The 22,615-nt window shown below is 46.5% G+C and overlaps 1 protein-coding gene across 1 annotated transcript in view; it reads right to left on the bottom strand.

Moving 5' to 3' along the window:
* Positions 1-6,564: 6,564 nt before the first annotated feature.
* LOC112117004 (butyrophilin subfamily 1 member A1-like) overlaps positions 6,565-22,615 on the bottom strand; it is a 42,889-nt gene continuing 26,838 nt past the window's right edge. The window contains exons 4-7 of the mRNA XM_029912205.1: positions 15,405-15,521; positions 12,822-12,842; positions 12,696-12,722; positions 6,565-7,284 (exon numbers count right to left, since the gene is read on the bottom strand). Of these exons, the coding sequence (XP_029768065.1) occupies positions 6,767-7,284; positions 12,696-12,722; positions 12,822-12,842; positions 15,405-15,521 (683 nt within the window). The 3' untranslated portion in view covers positions 6,565-6,766. The remainder of the gene's footprint in view (positions 7,285-12,695; positions 12,723-12,821; positions 12,843-15,404; positions 15,522-22,615) is intronic.

Below are 22,615 nucleotides of genomic sequence, written 5' to 3'. Positions count from 1 at the left end.
TTTGTTATCATTGTGCAGATGCATGTCATTGTGCTATTTAATTTATATTTTAATACGCATCAAAGATATGTATAAGCTGCATAATAAATGATGTTTGAATGACCTCATGCTATTAAGAGGTCATTGATACATATGTACAGCAGGCAGGGTCATTTGGCAGCTGAAGACTTTATGCTTCCATCCCACACCCAGGGCTGTCCCTAGCTATTCTGGGGCCCTATGCAGCCCCCTCACGGGGGTGTGTGGGGCCACAGGCCTCTGCAGGGGAGGAAGCGGGGGGGGGGCTGGTCCCAGGCCTCCGTGGGGGGGCAGGGCTGGCATGGGGGACAGGGGGAACCAGCCCCAGCACTCACCTGCAGCACGGCTGGGGCCGGGTGGCTGCACTTCCCGCTGCCGGTGAGTGCAGGCCCGGACCTGCTGCAGAACTCAGGGGAGTGGGGCGGGGCTGGGGCAGAGCAGGGGCAAGAAGAGGCAGAGCAGGGGTGGAGCAGGGGTGCGCCAAATTTCCTGGTGCCCTAGGCAGCTGCGTACTTTGCGTATGGGTAAGGACAGCCCTGCCCACACCACTGTCAAGTTCTTTCTTTAGACAACCTTTGTCGCATATAAAAGAAAGTTAGTGTAGCCAGTGATGGCCAAAGTAGGGCCCATAGAGTCCTACAATGTGAGAGGTAGCAACTTGTGACAGATGTAACCCACCACTCAGAATTTACTACCCCTGGACCAGAGGAGGAGAAAGGTGAGAGGTGACAGAGGTACCCTCACTGGTTACAATTCACTACACCTGTACCAGAAGACGGGAATGACAAAAGATAGAAAATTAGAACAAGTCAGCAAATAACAACCTTATTTATCAGTAACTGCTATTGGTAGCAAATTATGTTGGATAGCAATTTTTAATGCTACACCAGCACCTCTGGCCCCCATGGGCTCCCCAGCAACCCCCCAGGCCCTGCTGCCTCCCCCCAGTGCTTAATTTGTATTGAAAGAGGTGCTGGTCCACAGCCCCACCACCAGCAAGCCCCAGCACAAATTAAGCACTGGCTTGGTGGGGGCTGGAGAGTGGCAGCTGATGGCTGGGTGCCTACCTCTGAAGGCAGTGCCGTCGCCAGCAGCAGTGGAGAAGTAAGGGTGGCATGATATATGGTGTATTACCACACTTACCTTGTGCTGCACTGTGCCCCCTGTGCCCCAACCCCTGCACCACCTTCCTGAGCCCCTAACCCCTGCACCCCCCTCCTGCACTCCTAACCCACAGCACCACTAACCCCTGCACTCACCTTCTGCACTCACGTGAGGAAAGTGACCTGGATGTGTAAAGCAGCTGGCACTGCTGATCACTTCCCCTTCCAACCCTGCTACTCCACACACCCCTAGGGGGCTGTGAGGGGGAGGGGGAATGAGGAGCAATGTCAGGGCACCGTGCATCCAGGTCACTTTCCCCACCTGGGCTTTTTTCAATTTAAAAAAAAACTAGGAAATTAAATAGCAAACCAAACAAAAACAAAAAAGCCCTCCGAGGATCGCTACCTTGCTGTGGTGGAGGGGCTTGCATGTTCCAAGGAACCCCAGAGCTATGTCATCTGGAATGTGAAGCAGCTGGGTTGAGAATCAGCAGCTCCAATCAGCTCCTGGACTGCTCTCTCCAGGTGCGAGGGGAGCAGCTGCCCTTAGTGGACGAGTTCAATTATCTAGGGTTCTGATTCATGAGTGATGGCAAGCGGGAGCATGAGATCAACTGGCAGATTGGTGTGATGGTGGCAGTGATGCGGGAGATGTACCGATCCATGGTGGTGAAGCGGGAGCTGAGTTCTTGGGCGAAGCTCTCGTTTTACAGGTCACTCTACAACCCCATCCTCATCTATGGTCATGACCTTTGGGTAATGACCGGGGGATTCGTGTGAGAGTTTACCTGGGATCTCGTCCTTTCGATCTCCTCATATCACAATCACAGCTCTGGGAACCTCCTCACACTAACCCTCAGATCTCCTCATATCACAATCACAGCTCTGGGAAAGTCCTCACACTAATCCCCTGATCTCTTCATATCACAGTCACAGCTCTGGGAACCTCCTCACACTAATCTTCACACTTCTACATTTAATCCAGAGACTCTCAGGTTTTTCTGCAGTTTCATACCGGAGCTCTGAGCAGTCATACTGCTCTCTTACATACAATGCAACTCCCCCTCCTTTTCTGCCCTGCCTGTCCTTCCTGAACAGTTTATATCCATCCATGACAGTACTCCAGTCATGTGAGTTATCCCACCAAGTCTCTGTTATTCCAATCACATCATAATTCCTTGACTGTGCCAGGACTTCCAGTTCCCCATGCTTGTTTCCCAGGCTTCTTGTATTTGTGTATAGGCACTTAAGATAACTCACTGATCATCCTGCTTTCTCAGTACAAGGCAGGAGTCTTTCCCTCTTGCGCAGGGTCGCCCGGGGGGGTGGGGAGTGGGGCAATTTGCCCCAGGCCCCCATGAGAGTTTTTCGGGGGCCCTGGAGCGGGGTCCTTCACTCGCTCTGGGGACCCCGGAAAACTCTCGCGGGGCCCGGGCCCCCGGAGCTTCTTCCGCTCCGGGTCTTCGGCGGCAATTCGGCAGCGGGGGGTCCTTCCGCTCCGGGACCTGCCGCCGAAGTGCCCTGAAGACCCGCGGCGGGGTGCCCTGCTCTTGCGCTCTCCTGTTGGTGCTTCCTCACTTCCCCACTTAGCTCAGGGCTTTGGTCTCCTTCCCCTGGTGAACCTAGTTTAAAGCCCTCCTCACTAGGTTAGCCAGACTGCTTGCAAAGATGCTCTTCCCTCTCTTCGTTAGGTGGAGCCCGTCTCTGCCTAGCACTCTTCCTTCTTGGAACACCATCCCATGGTCAAAGAATTCAAAGCCTTCTCTCCGACACCACCTGTGGAGCCATTCATTGACTTCCACGAGTCGACGGTCTCTACTTGGGCCTTTTCCTTCCACTGGGAGGATGGACGAGAACACCACTTGCGCCTCAAACTCCTTTATCCTTCTTCCCAGAGCCACGTAGTCTGCAGTGATCAGCTCAAGGTCATTCTTGGCAGTATCATTAGTGCCCAGGTGGAGAAGCAGGAAGGGGTAGCGATCCAAGGGCTTGATGAGTCTCGGCAGTCTCTCCGTCACATCGTGAATCCTAGCTCCTGGCAAGCAGCACACTTCTCGGTTTTCCCGGAAGGGACGGCAGATAGATGACTCGGTCCCCCTGAGGAGGGAGTCCCCAACCACTACAACCCACCTCCTTCTCTTGGGAGCGGTGGTCATGGAACCCCCATCCCTAGGACAGTGCATCTCATGCCTTCCAATCGGTGGAGTCTTCTTCTGCTCCCTTCCCTCAGATGTATCATCTAGTCCACTCTCCGCATTAGTACCTGTGGAGATATCATGAAAACGGTTGCTCACCTGTATCTGCATTGCTGGTACATGGACGCTCCTATTTCTTCTTCTGGAGGTCAGATGCTGCCAATTTTCTTCACCGTCCTTCTGTCCCCACTGCGAAGCCTGCTCTGAATCTTCAGAATGTTGTGCCCATAGAAGCATATCCTGACGTCTGTCCAGGAAATCTTCATTTTCTCTTATACAACGCAGGGTTGAAACTTGTTTCTCCAGACCTTGAACCTTCTCTTCCAATATGGAGACCAGCTTGCACTTTGTACAGACAAAGTCGCTTCTGTCATGTGGAAGAAAGACAAACATGGCACATCCTGTGCAGGTCACAACAGCTGATCGCTCACCATCCATATCACCTTCCTTCTAAGAGCTTCCTCAGCTGTTGCAGCAACTACTCAGAGGAGCCTGCAAGTTGAACACCTCAGTGGGCTCTCCCCAGATGAACTCCAAGTCAAACTCCCTCTTTTAGCCTCTCCGCTGTTCGCAGCCTCTCCGCTTAATCAAACAGCATATGCACAAACCTCTTGGGACACCAAAATCAAATCCTGTTCTTAAAAAAGGTAAATTTTATTAAAAACAAAAAGTAAGAAAATACATCTGGAACTTAGGCTTTTGCTAGATTTTAAAAGAGCAATTCCAAAAATTAAGCACCCAAAATAGCTTTCTTGGGAGTTCAGATTAAAGGTTACAAGCAAACAAAAGCATCTGGGGTTAGCACAGAGGAGTTCACTAGCCATAAGAAATAAACAGAAATAAACCTAGGGGGGGATTTTATAGCTGCTTTCAACTACCTGAAAGGGGGTTCGAAAGAGGATGGATCTAGACTGTTCTCAGTGGTAGCAGATGACAGAACAAGGAGTAATGTTCTGAAGTTGCAGTGGGGGAGGTTTAGGTTGGATATTAGGAAAAACTTTTTCACTAGGAGGGTGGTGAAGCACTGGAATGGGTTACCTAGGGAGGTGGTGGAATCTCCTTCCTTGGAGGTTTTTAAGGTCAGACTTGACAAAGCCCTGGCTGGGATGATTTAGTTGGGATTAGGTCCTGCTTTGAGCAGGGGGTTGGACTAGATGACCTCCTGAGGTCCCTTCCAACCCTGATAGTCTATGATTCTAAACAGTACTTTTTACATTTTAAGGACTACAATGACTTAGAATGCAGGGACATTTTTACCAGGCTGATTCTAGGAAACCTTCCCAGAGAGTGCATCAGTCACTTTGTTAGAGGCTCCTGAAGTGTGTTGTATTTCAAAATCAAAGTCTTGAAGAGCTAAACTCCGCTGAAGAAGTGTTTTGTTAAGTTTCTTTGACTGAGTGAAGCCACTTCAGTGCAGTTTTCAGGTGGAAACACGGTCCCCAAATGTATGGGCGTAGCTTCTCCAGAGCATACACAATGGCATAACATTGTTTGTCTGAGACTGACCAGTGGCTTTCCCTCTCAGAAAGTTTTTTGAGAGGAAACATGACAGGATGGAATTGTTGATCTGGTCCTTCCTGCATGAAAACCACTTCTATACCATGCTCGGACACATCTGCGGTTCGAACAGTTGGTCGCAGTCCGGGGCCCTTAGTACAGGGTCAGATGTAAGGGCCTCCTTAAGCTGGTTAAAGGCTTTCTGACACTTCTCAGTCCACTGAACTGCATTTGGCTTTTCTCCCTGGTCACGTCTGTCAGTGGGGTGGCAATTTGGCTGTAGTGTGGTACAAATCATCAGTAATACCCAGCCAATCCCAAGAAGGATTGGACCTGCTTCTTTGACTTAGGGACAGGCCAATTTTGGATAGCATTTACCTTAGCCTGTAGGGGGTTAATAGTTCCTTGACCCACCTGGTGTCGAAGGTACGTTACCCTATTTAGCCCCATTTGACATTTTTTTGCCTTAACGGTTAATCCCGCCTCCCTTATGCGCTGGAAGACAGTTTGGAGGTGTTCCAGGTATTCTGTCCATGAATCTCAGAATATAGCCACATCATCAAGGTAGGCAACTGCAAATTCCCCAAATCCAGCCAGAAGGTTATCTACCAGTCTCTGGAAGGTAGCAGATGCATTTCACAGTCCGAAAGGGAGCACATTAAATTCATACAGCCCTACATGGGTGATGAAGGCTGACCTTTCCTTGGTGGGGTCATCTAGCGGCACTTGCCAGTACCCCTTAGTTAAGTCTAAGGTGGAGATGAATTGGGCACATCCCATTTTCTCCAATAGCTCATCTGTGCATGGCATTGGACAGTTTTCTGGGCGAGTTACAGCATTTAGCTTACAGTAGTCCACACAAAAGCGGATTTCCCCCTCTGGTTTGGGAACCAGAACCATTGGAGAAGCCCATGCACTCTCAGAGGGGTGGATTACACCCATTGGTAACATGTCCTTGATCTCCCTTTCTATTGCGGTTTTGGCTTGAGGAGCCATCCAATAGGGTTGGGCGCTAATTGGGCAAGCATCACCTGTGTCAATGGAGTGGTATGCCCCTTCTGTCTGTCCTGGGGTGGCGAGAAGCTGGTGCACAGCTCCTGGATTTGCTGTCACTGCTTACGTCCCCTGGGATGTTGGGTATGTGACAATTTAACAGCTTTGCAGAATGTAACCCTAACCCTGAATGCCAAGCTGGAAAAATCCAGATTTAAGGTGGCCACAGCCTAGAGCTGGAAATACTCCCCAATGGGCGAATGTGTGGGAGCAGTTGCAACCAGCACTCTTCAGTGTGTCCTTTCAGTCCATTAAATGAATGGTATACCCCAAAGAATGGTGGGTGGACCTGGTACACCCCCACTGCAGTACATACATAGCAGGTGTGTTGGTGCACTCCATATGATGTTAGGAAAATAAGCTAATGAGTATAAATATAATGTAACTAGAATATGCTTCATGCAAAAGGTCTTTTGTAAGGTATCATTACAAAGCTTATAATCTACTGTGTGTGTTCATCTTATTTATATAAATGTATCACTCTTGTATCTGAAACTAGAAATATGAAATATAACTCTTAGGTCCTATTGTAATTATGCAAAGTGTGGGCCATTAATGGTGACTTGGAATCTTGATGGCTCTCATTAACCAGGACAATTGGTTGTAAATGGCTCTGTTTACTTGCAAGTCTTCCTGTATACCTGTGTGGCAAGTGGGTAATGAAGTCTTACAGTGACATGTGATCATTTCACCTGAACTGGAATCCATCTTTAACCTGGTGCTTTTCCATTTAGAAGGAGGGGTGGGAACGCAGAGAGGGACAAAGGTGCTATAACTCTGCCAGTGTGAACATGCCCTAACTTTCCTCCCTGGAGACAGAGCATCTGTAGCTACTGAGGAGCAGACAATCCCCCAGAGACTTAGCGGTGTGAGGCTAGACCTCAGACCCCAATGGGCAAATCATTCCCCAGTCCCCCGGAGACACACTGTGATTTGAGAATACACCAAGAAGAAAGGAAATACTTTCTCAGAGAAATGGGCTGTGAAAGTGAAGAATGGGTCCTCTCTAACCAGATCATAGAATGCTACTCGCCCCCCTTCATAGTCCAGGTAAATCCCAATTTTCCTGATGCTTTTACTCAGGGACAGGGGGATCTCAATAGGGGCGAGGGCTCGGTGCTGACCCCTGCACTCATCCACAGCCCAGATCCCCTCCTGAGGGCTAAAGTGGATCCATCCCTTCCTGCTCACAGACTCTTTGGCTACTCCCACACCCCAAGTTGTCCCGCCCCCTACATCTATCTCCCAGTAATGTCTCCCTGAGATGAAGCCCTCATAGCCCAGCACACAGGTTACACAGTCAAATCTCTTGGGGTAGTCAGGTACATCCCGATGTTGGGGTCTCCATTCCACACTTTTCCGATCCTCGGACAGGACAAGATGGGGATAAGCTGTGTCTGGATCCAGAGTCACATCCACTAGGGAGAGAGAGAATTGGGGCATCAGAGACTGAGCCCAGCCCTGAGGGAGGCTGGGGTTGTTTCTCCCTCCTCAACAGCTCTGCTCAAGCTGCGCTACTCCCTGGTTTCCTGCCTCTGTCTTGGCCCAGAGGCTGCCTCTGCTGGGGTGGGCAGTGATTGCACTGCAGCTCCCCCCACCCAGACTCCAGGGACTTCTGCTGTTGCTGCCCCCACCCCCATCCCTATGACCCCCTGCAGGGGCAGCAGAGACAGAGCAGCAGAGCAGGCAGGCTGCACAGGCTAAGGGTGGGCAGAGAGAAACGTCTTCAGTGTTTTTGCCTTGTGGGTCAGGTGCCACTCCCTATCCAAGTGGGAAGAGAGGAAGTGGTGGCACTAAGAGGGATGGGAATTGAGACCCCTGCTCCTGGTGAGCAGAGCAGGAGACACCAAAGGACAGCCCCTCCTGCCAACATAGGGAGAAGAGCGTCCCTGGGGATGATGGAAAAAGAGAAAAGGGGACAAAACACACTCATGGAGGAACAGGTGGCTATCAGGTCACAGCCAATGGGGGATAGCGGACACCAGCTCCCAAGTCTTAGCCAGTGACAGTTCTGGGCACAGCAAGAGGAACAGGGAATGTGGTAACATCAACCCCAAGCATTCAGAGTCATGAACTAGGCCTGAAATAATCATGAGTGTGGTTTAAAGTTCCTGAGATTTAAAAGGTAAATAGATAGCAAGCATTGCTTGTTTGTTTTCACTTGTGTCATTTGAGCCTTTCTGGGGAAGGCCCCTCCCCAAGTGAGTGAGAGAGAGTATCTCGGTGTCCAAACTCACCAGCAAAGAACATGCAGAAATGCAGTCTCCCTGTGTCTAATTGGAGGAGATGCCCTCTTGCCCTCTCTTGCGCCTGAGGGGGGAACTGCCATTCTACCCCCTCCACACCCTCATCTGACACTACCATGTCTCTGTCCCTTCCCAACGCAGTCTCCTCCCACCCTCACATTCTTCCTCTGAGCTCCTCCCATCGCCCTTTCCCCACAGTCTCTTAAATCTGTCAATCCCTCTCTGCTGCCCTTGTATTACCCTCATAGCCTACCTTCCTGCACCCCCTCAAGCGCTCCTTTGCACCTCCCTCAGCCTCCTCTATGCACCCTACATCCCTCAGAACCCCTCAGTCTCTCCCCTGCACTCCTCCTATGCTGTCTCCTGCTCCCCACCTTCCTAGTGCTCCTTATAATTGCCTGTCCAGTTTCTTAACTATGGAGTCTATGAGGCAGCCATTTTCCCAGAGGATAGCCTGTCTTCAATGATGGAGTGAGAGGTTTAGATAAATGGATGTATTTTCAATACAGCCATCCTTTGGTTGCCACCACTAATTCAGGAATTGTTAGTCTGCAGTTCTATGGCAGTGGGAAAGGTGGGCAGGGAGGGTCAACACACAGAAAGGGATTTCTTAAATCTCTTAGGAAAAATCCTGATCCAAAAATAACATCTTGCTGTATAGCTATAAAAAATAAAAGGCACAGAGAAGGGCAGATGAGAGGCTGACATGACTAAGGAGACTGAGGAAGGAAGTTTGGGGGACCTTATAACCATGTGTTTCCATAATTTCATCTTTTTTGTTGTTGTTGTTCAAGTTGTTCAAGGGTCGGGGGGGGGGGCAATTGCCTGTCAGTTCTTTCATTAAATAAAATCCAAATGAGTACAGCCTTTGATATAGTGCAGAAGGCTGGCAGGCCATGGGATGGGAAAGGCAACACATCTCAAAAGAACATGAGTTACTGTAAGGTAAGTAGCCTCTTTCTCTTCAAGTGATTATCTATCTGCATTCCACTCCTGGTAGCTCCCAAGCAGTGAACTCAGACTAGGAGGTAGGATACTGAAATCTCAAGAAAACCGCAGTTGAACAACTGCTTTAACAAAGCATGCATCAGCTCTGGAGACCTCTCCTAAGCACAGTGAAATGGTGAAATGACCCCAGATAGTTGTCCTATATATTTATAGGGACATTTCCAAAGGAAGTTGCTGAAGCAGCATAAACTCTGGTAGAGTGAACTTTAATCTGAATAGGGGGAGAAAGGTTAGCTTCTGGTAACACAACCTGATGCAGTCAGAGATCCATTTGGATATTCTTTTGAAAGAAACAGCCCGCTTTTTACCTTCTCAGCATACGCTATGAATAATCTAAATGAGATTCTGCACGGCTTAGTTCTGTCTAAAAGGATGGTGCTCTTGTAATGTCTAAGGTGTGTAATTTCTTTTCCATATTACTAGTGAGAGGTTTTGGGAAGAAAATAGTTAAACAAATAGTTTGATTAATATGAAATTTGAATACAATTTTAGGAATGAAACTAGGATGAGTCTGGAGACCTTATCTCTATGAAAAACAGTATACAGTCGGTCTGCCATTAAGGCTAAGATTTCTCTGACTCCATGCACCAGCATGGTGGCAAGCAGAAATGGAGATGTTGAAATGAACAAGCAGCTAATGGTTCAAATGGTGGAAGCTTCAGATTTGCTAAAATGACATTCAAATCCCACAAAGGAGATTCTCTGACTGTAAGGGAAAATCTGCACTAGGCCCCTTTATAAATCTAGGCATGCAGCAATGTGAGAATACTTTGTAATTCTGAATATGAGTTTTGAATATGTGGATGAAAGGCAGATAGAGCTGCCAGTTGGACTTGTATGAAACTAATTGAGAGTCCAGTTGATTTCAATGAAAGTAATTAGTGCAAAATAAGTGGAATGTCTATTCAAGAAGAGAGGTAGTGCACTTGAGCTCAAACTGCGAATCTCTTCCATTTGGTTTTGTCGGTAGATTTTGTACAGTCTATTAATCAAAATATTTTGGACATCCTTAGAACTGTGATTAATTTGAACAAAAGTATTGTCAATGTTGAGGCCTCAAACTTCCGGAAGCTTTAAAAAAGCAAGCTTTGCAAAAGAAAACTAAGACTTGCGGTGAAAACGCGCTGCAACCAGATAACACACTATGCTGAGATATGTTGTACCCCCGGGCACAGCTTGTCTAACCCACATTAACCACATTTAAAACAATTGGCTACAAGGAGATAAGTAAGCATAATTTATACAGTCAAAGCGACAACGCTAACCACACTGAGAATTTGGCCTACCCTAATTGGTTGGTCTGTTTTAAAAACACGGCTGGCAGATAAGATAAAAAGAACAAAGGCACATAAGTGTGTGTGTGTGTGTGTGTGTGTTCAGTACCCACACCCCCTGAACCGAAGGGACGTGCACTTCTCGACTGTCTGTACCTGGCCAGTGTGGAAAACGGCCGACTGAAGGGTAACGTATTTTCAGACGAATGCAGGGTAAGATTATGGAGTAAAGAAGTCTGGTTGCATGCAGTATAAATTTATGGAGTAAAGAAGTCTAGTTGCTCAAGCTGAATTGATCTCAAGTCTGTATCGATACTACAGTGTTAAGAATAGTAGTAAGTAGCTGATGAATAATAACTTTACATGTGCTTGTCTTCAGTATAACTTGCCATTTATATTAATCCTTATTTAGTGTTGGTCTTTATTCTTGCTTTTTTTATTTTGTCTGTGTTGCCTTTATAGTCGAAAGTCAGTAAAAACCTTTTTTGAGGAATAATCAGTAGTTTTAATTTTTCTTAGATGGATACTACTCAATCTCATTACATCTGTGTTGGGTGGTGGGAAGTGGCGATCACCCAGGGCACAATTGATGCATGTCCCCCTCTTCCTTCATCTCCGCAAGAGCATGCTCTTTCCAGATCATTCATGAAAAAATCATCCAAGCTGTAACATGCAGGGACCATAGATCTGGATGAAGTATTCTCCTTTTGTCTTGAGAGACCAAATCTAGGATTGCAGGTAATTATAGGTAAGCAGATATCATAGCAGAATCCAGAAGAGCCCCAATGAATTCTGTCTTATGTGATGGAATTATCATAGATTTTTCTTTGTTTACTCTTAGGTCTGGATTGTCAAATGTTGTCTGAGACTTCTTGAGGACAAGGTCCTTGAACCAGCCAAGTGTCAAAATAAGGAAAACTCAAAGCAGGGATGAACTCTAATGTTCTACTTTCTTAGGAATGCTTCAATGACTGCAATGCCTGATAGGAATTTTGTAAAGACTCTTGGAGCTGTTGAAGTGTCCAAATGAGAAAAAACTCTGTATTGGGAGTGTTGAATTTCTACCACAAAACACAGATATTTCCTGTGCACAGAATGAATAGAAATGTGGAAATATGCATCCTGGAGGTCACCAGGTGCAAACCAATTTTGGGGAAAGAATAAGCGAGACTAGGGTCACCATTCTTAATTTAAGTTTTTGAATAAATATGTTGAGTCTTCTTAGGTCCAGAATAGTTTTCCAACCTCCCTTCTTTTGGGGAATTAGGAAGAAATGAAGATAAAAATCCTTTCCCCTGAACTATGGAGAAAACACTTCCATGCTGCCAAGAGATAACAGAGTGAATTTCTTGTTGTAATATCTTCTAGTGAGAGGGATCCCTGAAAAGTGATGGGGAAGGGTAGTAGGAATAGTCTGGAAATGTTTAGCATAACCAGTTTGGACAATTTTGAAGATCCATTGGTCTGTTGAAATATTGTTCCCTGTTTCTAAAAACTAAATGAGAGGGTTTCCAAAGGGAGTAGGTGATGGGAAAAGATCCACAACTTTTCCTGCCCTTCTGATTGGGGGTGGGTGGGGCACCCCAAGCTTTCATGCCCACAGGATTTGGGGACAAGAGGGAGCTAGGGCAGAGAGGTGGACTAATGGTCACTGCTGCTCAAACATGCTGATCTTCAGCACTGAGGGCATATGTGCACCAGGAATGGAATACATATAGAAACACATCTTGAAGATACTGGGGGTGTTGACACACAAGAATGAAAGAACCCATATTGACTATCAGTTATTAGGATAATTTTTCAGGGTTGGAAGTTAAAAAAAAAAATACATATTTTTACTTGTAAACTGAGCACATTTGACATGGACTCCTTGAGAAACAACAAACATGGAGTCCCATGAGGTCCTTTTAACAGAGTCAGAGCTACACTTTTTAAAATATTTGTTTAAAATAAAGAGTTCCTCTATTTCCTAAGCAGGCAACAGTAACAAGATAATTCCTTCCCTCCTGCCTTCTGTGATATAAATTCGGTAAATCCATTGAATGATGTATGCATCCTACTCATGCTCCTTTCCAAGTTATCCTGTTTTTCCCTTTAACTCACATATCTCCCAGCTCACCTTTTTATTCTCCCAGAAGAGTAACAAATTGCTGATTCCTTAGAAATTATTTCATTGCAACCACTAATGGTCTAAATCTGTGTTAGATTACATGGATTATTTCAGTTAAACTGACCAATGCACAAGGAAAGGGAACAGGGTAGGTGGGGTTTCAACACTGAATAAACATCATCTTTATTTACCTGCATGTTGTCTGACATTACTCCACCCTGAAACCAAACACACAGAGAGATGAGAACACAGAGTCTTCAGAGGATACACATCCATACAGAATTTATAATGGAGGCGGAGGAAGAGATGGTACTTACGAAGTTCAGCCAGGAGTTCCCCTAAAATAAATAAATAAATAAATAAAAATTGAACACAGCAATGAATATACAGCAGTTTGTTCTTGATGTGGTGCAATGCACTGGCTTTGGCCCCAATTCCTCCCTGTACCCAGACTCAATGTTATCTTTTTGGATTTAAAAAGAAAAGTGAAGTAGCGGACCACTCTACATTCTGTACGGACACTAGACTCCCATGCCTAGCCCCTACCAGGTCTCCTGAGACTCTTTCCAGAATGTTGAGTTCAGCCAAACTCAAACCTCTGAAACCAGGAAATGAAAAGCTGAGGTAACACAAACTTAAACTTCTGAAAACTAGGAAACAGAAATAAGGTACACACCACCCCTGCATGACAACCTTAACTCTGCTCTTAAAGTTGTCAATAGCCAGTGGGAATTGATGTGTAAGAAGGAGTGCTATAATAAATAGGTATGAAATACGACTAAGAGTACATGCCATTGATTGTGTTGTGTTCCACAGGTTTGAATTCCAGCATTTATTTGCAGGGCACTCAAGCTGCACTCATAGTGTTAAGTGTAGCTCTTTGATCTCTTTATTCTGTCTGGTTCAAACTAGATATGCATAATAAACAACATAACAGTTGTTGTCTAGGGCTGGGCTGGCCCCACGGTTGCAGTGCCAGAGCACAGTCCTAAGGGATGAAGTTTGGTAAAAGGACAGAGACCCACCTTGCCAATCCTCACACTCCCCCGTCCCCCCTACCACATATTCTTCCTCACTACTCCAACCCCCCATAGTCTCTCGATCTGTGCCAAAAAAGTTACAAGAATCTAAAAATGTTACAAGCAGCTCACGTTATGCGGGGGGTGGGGTGGGGATTAAGGAAACCCTTGACCAAATGACCCAGTGACTTGCTTTCCTTTGATCACACTCAGCCCCATTGTTCAGGTAGTGGTTGAGGAGCTAGAGTCACAATTGCATTACCCTACCTAATTACTAGAGTATTAATCTTCCATCTATTTAATTAATGCTAATTTCTACAACACTTCTAATTTAAAATTGAATTGTGTTGTATGTGGATTTTAGTCCACTTTAAAATATTGTTCTGAAAACCAGAAGCTTTGGATTCAGGGCAAAACTTCCAGAAGGAGCCACTGGAGACTGCAAGGAACATGACAACAAACATGTTCTGAAAGCTGCTGAAACTCAGAGTTCATGGATGCTGCTCAGGTTCAATAGCCATAGCACATCACCTTGAGCCATCCTCTGGCTTGCAACACATGCACATTTCACTCCTTTGGTGTGTCAGTTCAGCTTGAGCCAAGCTGGAGTTCAGAACTTAACCATGAATAGCTTTTGAAATATTTCTTCCCAAAAGGGACGGCAGGTGCTTGCACTAGCAGAGATAAATTCCAAGGGGTGATATTCATTTGGGGAGGATTAAAGTGACAGTTTGAGCCTCAGATGTTATAAGGAGATCACTTCATATAAAAAACTTAAAAATTGCAGAAGGCCTGCTTCTGCCATTAACTACAGCAGAGCAAAGTGAATTGAGCAATTACATTTTAATACACCTCTACTATGCTAATATAACACGGTCCTCGGGAGCCAAAAAAATCTTACTGCGTGATAGGTGAAACTGCGTTATATCGGGGTAGCGGTGGGGTAGCGGCGGCAGGGCTCCAGTGGTGATTTAAAGGGCCCGGGGCTCCCCGCAGAAGCTGGAGCTCTGGACCCTTTAAATCTCCGCCCACGCCCTGCTGCCAGATATAATCTGGTAAAGCAGCCCCGCCCCCCAGAGTGCTGCTTTACCACGTTATATCCGAATTGGTGTTATATCGGGATGCATTATATCGGGGTAGAGGTGTATGTACTTCTACATACAGAAGGAGGCTGTATTTTTCTGTTCTGTACTGTGATCGTGGGGTGAGCAGATTTTATTATGAAAAGCTAAGGATCAGATTCTGCACTCAGTTACATCCCTGCAACCTCATTGACTCTACTATAACAGAGCAGAATTTGGCCCTAGCCCAGAGTTGTGCATGCTGACAAGAAAGCAGAATTTGACACTAAGGCCCCAGTTCAGCAAAGCACTTAAGCATGTGCTTAACTTTGATGTCAATTGGATTTAATAACCATGCTGACAGCTAAGCCCATGCTTAATGACATTGTTAAACTGGGCCCTAAGTGTCCAAGAAAAAACTCAATCTCTTTCTTCCTCTCCTTCTCTCCATTAATGCCTCTTTTAATCAGTCAGTCAGTCAAGCTAAATATATTAAATTTCCATACCCACTCTCACTCCCATTTGTATTTCAGACAATATTCATGGAATACTTAACAAAATTAGACCTGGGCTATTTATTAATGCCAAAGGTGATGAGTCCACTTCAGTTCAAATGTGGAATCATTTATTCAGGATTTATCCAAATGCTCAATGCCTCCTCCTCTCTCAGCCTCTCTTTCTCTCTCTCTCTCCCAAGGTTCACCACTCTCTTCATAACACTAAATCCAAAATCTCCATTGGTTCCTCTGCTTGTTTATTTATTTTTACAGAAAATCTCTCTGACTGCACTGCATCCCCTTCCTTTATGTTGCCACTTTACCTTTTGCTTTGTGTTTCTTCCAGAAGTAGTAAATTGCTGGGAAAACGAGAAAACCCAAAAGAGCCAGAATTACCCACAGAGCCACCATCCAGCGAGAGACCCTCGGGAAAAACACATCTGCAAGAAAACATGTCATTGACTTAGGCCTGGTCTACACTAGGAGGTTATGTCGAATTTAGCAGCGTTAACTCGAATTAACCCTGCACCCGTCCACACAACGAAGCTATTTATTTCGACATAGAGGTCTCTTTAAATTGATTTCTGTAATCCTCCCCGACGAGGGGAGTAGCACTAAATTCGACATGGCCAGGTCGAATTAAGGTTAGTGTGGATGTAATTCGACGCTAATAGCTCCGGGAGCTATCCCACAGTGCACCACTCTGTTGGCGCTCTGGACAGCAGTCCGAACTCGGATGCTCTGACCAGCCACACAGGAAAAGCCCCGGGAAATTTGAATACCTTTTCCTGTCTGGCCAGTTTGAATCTCATTTCCTGTTTGGACATTGTGGCGAGCTCAGCAGCACTGGCAACGATGCAGAGCTCTCCAGCAGAGGTGACCATGCAATCGCAGAATAGAAAGAGGGCCCCAGCATGGACTGATCGTGAAGTCTTGGATCTGATCGCTGTGTGGGGCGATGAGTCCGTGCTTTCGGAGCTGCGATCAAAAAAACGGAATGCGAAGATCTACGAGAAAATCTCCAAAGCTATGACGGAGAGAGGATACAGCCGGGATGCAACGCAGTACCACGTGAAAATCAAGGAGCTGAGACAAGGGTAACAGAAGACCAAAGAGTCAAACGGATGCTCCGGATCACAGCCCCAGACATGCCGTTTCTACGAGGCACTGCATTCCATTCTAGGTGCAGCCGCCACCACTACCCCACCACTGTCCGTGGACTCTGACGATGGGGTATTGTCAACGGCCGCTTCCTTGGAGATGTTCGCGGACGGGGAAGATGAGGAAGGAGATGAGGAGGACGAGGCAGTTGACAGCGCTTTCAACGCTGATTTCCCGAACAGCCAGGATCTCTTCATCACCCTCACGGAGATCCCCTACCAACCCTCCCAAGGCCGTAACCCAGACCGTGATTCAGGGGAAACATCAGTAGGTAAGAAGCAACAGAGGGTCCTGTGGCACCTTTAAGACTAACAGAAGTATTGGGAGCATAAGCTTTCGTGGGTAAGAACCTCACTCCTGTTGCTTTTTACAGATTCAGACTAACACGGCTACCCCTCTGATACTTGACATCAGTAGGTAAGTGTTTAAAACATTTATTTTGAACAGAATAGTAATGTTATCTTAACAATAGGTTTTTCATGATTAGTTTTCCCTAGGCGCTTTATTTTCTAGTCCTTGCCAGTGCAGCTACTGGAAAAGTTTGTCAACATGTCCGGTTTTTCATGATTAGTTTGCCCTAGGCGCTTTAGTTTTTTGTCCTTGCCAGTGCAGCTACTGGAAAATTCTGTCTATATGTACGGGGATAGAGCAGAAATCCTCCTGGGACATCTCCACGAAGGTCTCCTGGAGGTATTGTGAAAGCCTTTGCATCAGGTTCCTGGGGAGAGCGGCCTTATTGCGTCCTCCATGGTAGGAAACTTTTCCGCGCCAGGCTAGCAGCAAGTACTCCGGGATCATAGCCTCGCAAAGCATGGCGGCATACGGCCCTGGTGCTTGCTGGCATTCATGCAGCATGCGGTCTTTCTCTGTCTCCGAAATCCTCATCAGAGTGATATCACTCATGGTGACCTGCTTTGAATTAGGGGAATGTTAGTATTGGGACTGATTGCCTGTTCCTTTACATAACTGTAACCGACTGTTTACAGCCACACGGTAGAGGCGTGACAGGGGCTGCATTCAGTGATCTTTCCCGGGGACCGCCACGAGGGGGGTGGGACTGGGGCAGAGTTCATGCTGGCTGGATTGCCGGCAGCAGGAATTGGCCAACGCTAGGAGCATTGCTTGGAACGTGAAAGGAGGGCACTGCTATAAATTAAGCTTTAAGCAGCCAAAAGTCTAAGGCTTATCATGTCCGCCTGCTAGCCGAATTCCGTTGTCCAGCCCCGCTTGTGTGATCTGTACAACAAGACCCCAGGCACTCAATGGGAAGGCCGAAAATTCGACCTTGTACTGAGTGCGCATGTGATAGGTAATGTGCATGGTCTTGTTCACAGAGAAAGATTATATTCATTGTTCGCAAAACTGTATCTTTCTGAGGAATTCACTCCCTTTTTCCCATCCCACAGCTGCGAGTGTCTCCCGAGCTACCCCGGCATCCCCCTCCCAGAGGCTGGCGCAGATCAGGCGACGAAAGAGAAGGACACGGGACGAGATGTTCTCAGAACTTATGGGCTGCTCCCAAGCCGAGGCGGCACAGCAGACCCAGTGGAGGGAGAACATGTCGCAATACCAGCGATCACACAGCGAAAGGGAGGACAGGTGGCGGCAGGAAGACCAGCAGGCGACTCAAACGCTGCTTGGACTAATGAGGGAGCAAACGGACATGCTCCGGTGCCTTGTAGATGTTCTGCAGGACCGGAGGCAGGAGGACAGAGCCCCGCTGCAGTCTCTAACCGCCTTCCCCTGCCACAAAGTCCCATCCCCCCCTCACCCAAAGTCCCAAGAAGGAGGGGCGGCAGGGGCCGTGAAAACAGTCACTCCACCCCTGCAGACTGCTCAAGTAACAGAAGGCTCTCATTCCCAAAGATTTGATAAGTCCTTTCCTTCACTCCAAAAGCACCTCACCCAAGCCCCCGTCCCACTTTCATCCCCTAACTGTGTAGTTGTTAATAAAAAATACGTTTCTGTTAATTACTGTTTCTGTCATGTTCTTTTAGAGGAGAGTGTGTTTGAAGGGGGGAAAGGGGGTTGGTAATTGGAGAGGACAGTCACCTTTACCAGGGTACAGACACGGAGGCAGGTTCAGCAGAAGGTCACACACACATTGCAGTCACTAGGCACCCTGGTCAGTCTGGGAGGTGGTTTTCATGTTCTGTGTGTGTGTGGGGGGGCTCTGTGAGTTTGTGGCGGGGGAGGGCGGTTACAGATCTTATGCAGCGGTCCTTAGCCAGGACGACAGAGCCACGCAGCAGGGGATCTGTAACCGTCCTCCCCCGCCAGAAAGTCACATAGCCCCCACACACAGAGTCCCGAAAAGGAGGGGTGGCAGGCTCCGTTGAAACAACCAGTCCACCACTGCGGACCACTCTAGGAGCAGGAGCCTGTCATTCCTCGAGTTTAGAAGCGTCCTTTCCATCACTACACCCGCTCCCCACCACAGTCTGCGTCCCAGTTTCAACACTTTACCGCGAAATCCTTAATAAAAAAAAAAACGGTGTTAATGGACAAAGTTTCATTTATTTTATTTTTAAAGGTGTGTTGGAAGGGGGGGAAGGGGGTTGGTAACTGGAGAGGATAGTCAACATTAACTGGGTAAAGAAACGGGGGCAGGTTCAGCTTCTGAATAAACAAACTTAATAGTCACAGGTTACCCTGCTCACTGTGGAACCTAGCTTTCAAAGCTTCCCGGATGCACAGCGCATCCCGCTGTGCTCTTCTGATCGCCCGGCTGTCTGGCTGGGCATAATCAGCAGCCAGGTGAATTGCCTCAACCTCCCACTCCACCATAAATGTCTCCCCCTTGCTCTCACAGAGATTGTGGAGCACACAGCAAGCTGCAATGACAATGGGGATATTGGTTTCGCTGAGATCAGAGCGAGTCAGTAAGCTTCTCCATCTCCCCTTCAGACGTCCAAAAGCACACTCCACCACCATTCTGCACTTGCTCAGCCGATAGTTGAAAGAGTTCTTTTTCACTGTCCAGGGCGCCTGTATAGGGCTTCATGAGCCAGGGCATTAGAGGGTAGGCTGGGTCCCCGAGGATGACTATAGGCATCTCCACATCCCCAACAGTTATTTTGTAGTCCAGGAAGTAAATACCTTCCTGCAGCCGTCTAAACAGACCAGAATTCCTGAAAACGCGAGCATCATGAACCTTGCTCGGCCATCCGACGTTGATGTTGGTAAAACGTACCCTATGGTCCACCAGTGCTTGCAGCACCATTGAAAAGTAGCCCTTTCGGTTAATGTACTGGCTGGCCTGGTGGGCCGGTCCCAGGATAGGGATGTGAGTTCCATCTATAGCCCCACCGCAGTTTGGGAATCTCATCGCAGCGAAGCCATCTATGATCACCTGCATGTTTCCGAGGGTCACTGTGATTCATCCCAGACCTGCAGCACTATGCGGTCCCACCAGTCCGTGCTTGTTTCCCGGGCCCAGAATCCCCGTTCCACAGCATCAACATGACCCATTGCCACCATGATGTCCACAGCGCGGGGTCCCATGCTTTGTGAGAGGTCTGTGCCCCTCTCAGACTTAATGTCCTCACCGCGCTGCCGTAGCCTCCTCGCCCGATTTCTCAGCATCTGCCTCTGAAAAAGGTGGATGATAAGGTGCGAGGTGTTGACAACGGCCATAACTGCAGCGATGATCGCAGCAGGCTCCATGCTCACAGTGCTGTGGCGTCCATGCTGTCAATCACCAGAAAAGTGTGCGAACTGATTGCCCGCCGGCGCTTTCACGTAGAGAGGGCAGGAGTGACGGTTGAATGATGAGTTACCCAAAACCACCCTCGACACATTTTTTGCCCCAGCAGGCATTGGGGGCTCGACCCAGAATTCCAATGGGCAGCAGGGACTGCGGGAACTGTGGGATAGCTGCCCACAGTGCACCGCTTCCAATGTCGACGCTTGCCCCGTTAGTGTGGACTCACAAAGTCGAATTACTGTCCTTAGTGTGGATACACACGTTCGACTTTGTAATATCGGTTCCACAAATTCGCTTTAAGTAAAATCAAACTACTCTCGTAGTGTAGACATACCCTAAGAAACAGTGTTGAATATATGCAGCACTTTGGTGAGCAATGTTACCAGTTAGAAGAATCTAACTCCTGGTGGATTTCATAGTGTGATAAAGATGCTTCGTGCTTTGTTGTTAAGCCAATAGAAGACAGAATTTTATCCTGGTTACATGTCTTGTATATTCTACAAATTGGAGACATGTTGCAGCTGGGTAGATGAGAAGTAAGTGGCCCATTAAAGTAAGTAGCAAAAGTCCAACTGACTTCATTTGGGCAGGATCAAGCCATAACTGACAAGAGTCTATTTGGTAAATCCGAATTTTGCAAAACAACATAGTGACCCTGCACCTTCAGTTGTATTTGTACTTCTCCCTCCTCATGCCATCCTCCCTTCCCCACTGCCCCTTTATCAATTTGTTTAAGATCCACTTTCTTTCTTTTAAAGAAACACATAACATTACAATTAGGGCTGTCAAGTGATTAAAAAAAATTAATCGTGATTAATCGTACTGTTAAAGAATAATAGAATACCATTTATTTAAATATTTTTGGATGTTTTCTACATTTTCAAATATATTGATTTCAATTACCACACAGAATACAAACTGTACAGTGCTTACTTTATATTATTATTTTTATTACAAGTATTTGCACAGTAAAAAAGAAAAATTTTTATTTTTCAGGTCACCTCATAGAAATAATGTAGTGCAACCTCTTTATCATGAAAGTTGAACTTGCAAATGTAGAATTATGTACAAAAATATAACTATACTCAAAAATAAAACAATGTAAAATGTTAGAGCCTACAAAGTCCACTCAGTCCTACTTCTTGTTCAGCCAATCACTCAGACAAACAAGTTTGTTTATATTTGCAGGAGATAATGCTGCCCGCTTCTTGTTTACAATATCACCTGAAAATGACAACAGGTGTTTGCATGGCACTATTGTAGCCAGCGTCACAAGATATTTACACACCAGATGCGCTAAAGATTCATATCTTTAGCTAAAGAGTCACTGCTCTGTCCCAAGGAGCAGCTACCTGGAGTCCCTGCTTCTCTTCAGAGCTCCCACTAGATTCACAGCCAAAACCACAGGCTGCTTCCTCCAGACACCACACCAAATTCAGTCTCACTGCTTTGCATATAGCCTGGATCCAGTCCACAGCCCGTGAGTTTTGGGCCTTGTCTACTCAGGGAAACTCCCACAGCCATCTTATCCCTAACCTCCTATGTACATACACATCATGATAATCTCTTACACAGTTGAAGAATGGGCTTAATCCTGGGATAATCAATTATTTTTTGTCAAGGTCCAAATTTCTTGGTCAAGGTATAGTCAAGGTCCAGACTCCAGAGAAAATAATACAAAATAATAATAATAAGTAAATAAAAAGATTTTGCAATCTATTCAGAAATGATTGGCGTTCCAGATTTGGCTACTGCTCCGCCTATTAATTTCCCCTGCTGTAGTCCTTCCATATACAATGCAACAGAATTTTTGGATGGACAAGAAATAAAGGATCAGCCCCAAAACATTAAAATACAAAATATTACTTTGTGATTCTAAAGTTATAGGAAATAATCATAAATCCTTTATACTGCAATGGGTTGCCACAAGGGGTTGTTGATGCCAGGCATTTAGACATCAGTTAAATGACTGGCTGGGTTACAGTTCAGAACAGCTAGTAACAGGAGCGACTGACATGGGAAACCAGTTGGTAAGCCCATGCCGCCAGAGGGAGAGTGTGGCGGTAACCCAGTTTCTCAGGTCTACGAGGGAAAATTTCTGGCAGAACTATATGGGTATAGTTATACCCATATAACTCATAGTATGGCCTCTGTTATCCCAGAATAAGAGTGCTGTTTTTTCTGTTAAGCTTCTCTCGCTTTCAAAGCTATATAAACTTCCACTGTTGTATATGGAAGAAATTCAGGGAGAAGATCATGATGTAAGCGCACACAGGAGGTTAAGAATAAGATGCAAGTCTACACTGGAAGTGCTACATTGGCGCAGCTATACCAATGCAGCTGAAGTGCATCTAGTGAAGATGCTCTATGTCGATGGAAGAAAGCTCTCCCACCAGCATAATTATTCCATCTCTGCGGGAGGCGGAAGCTACGTCAGCAGGAGAGCGTCTCCCACAGACATAGTGCCGATGTGGACAGTGCTTAGATCAGCCCTAAGGTCTGAATGTCCTGAGTTTCATGCAATTAAATGACACTTAGATTTGGTCTGTGCTACCAACCTATGTCGGTATAACTACATCACTCAGGGGTGTGGAAAACCAACACCTCTGAATGACACAGTTATACTGACATAACCCCTGGTGTAGATGGTGCTATGTCAATGGGAGA

This window comes from Terrapene carolina, unplaced genomic scaffold (assembly GCF_002925995.2).
Source record: "Terrapene carolina triunguis isolate 2854851 unplaced genomic scaffold, T_m_triunguis-2.0 Scaffold192, whole genome shotgun sequence".
Classification (NCBI taxonomy): domain Eukaryota; kingdom Metazoa; phylum Chordata; order Testudines; family Emydidae; genus Terrapene; species Terrapene triunguis.
This window is presented reverse-complemented; position numbering and strand designations above follow the sequence as displayed.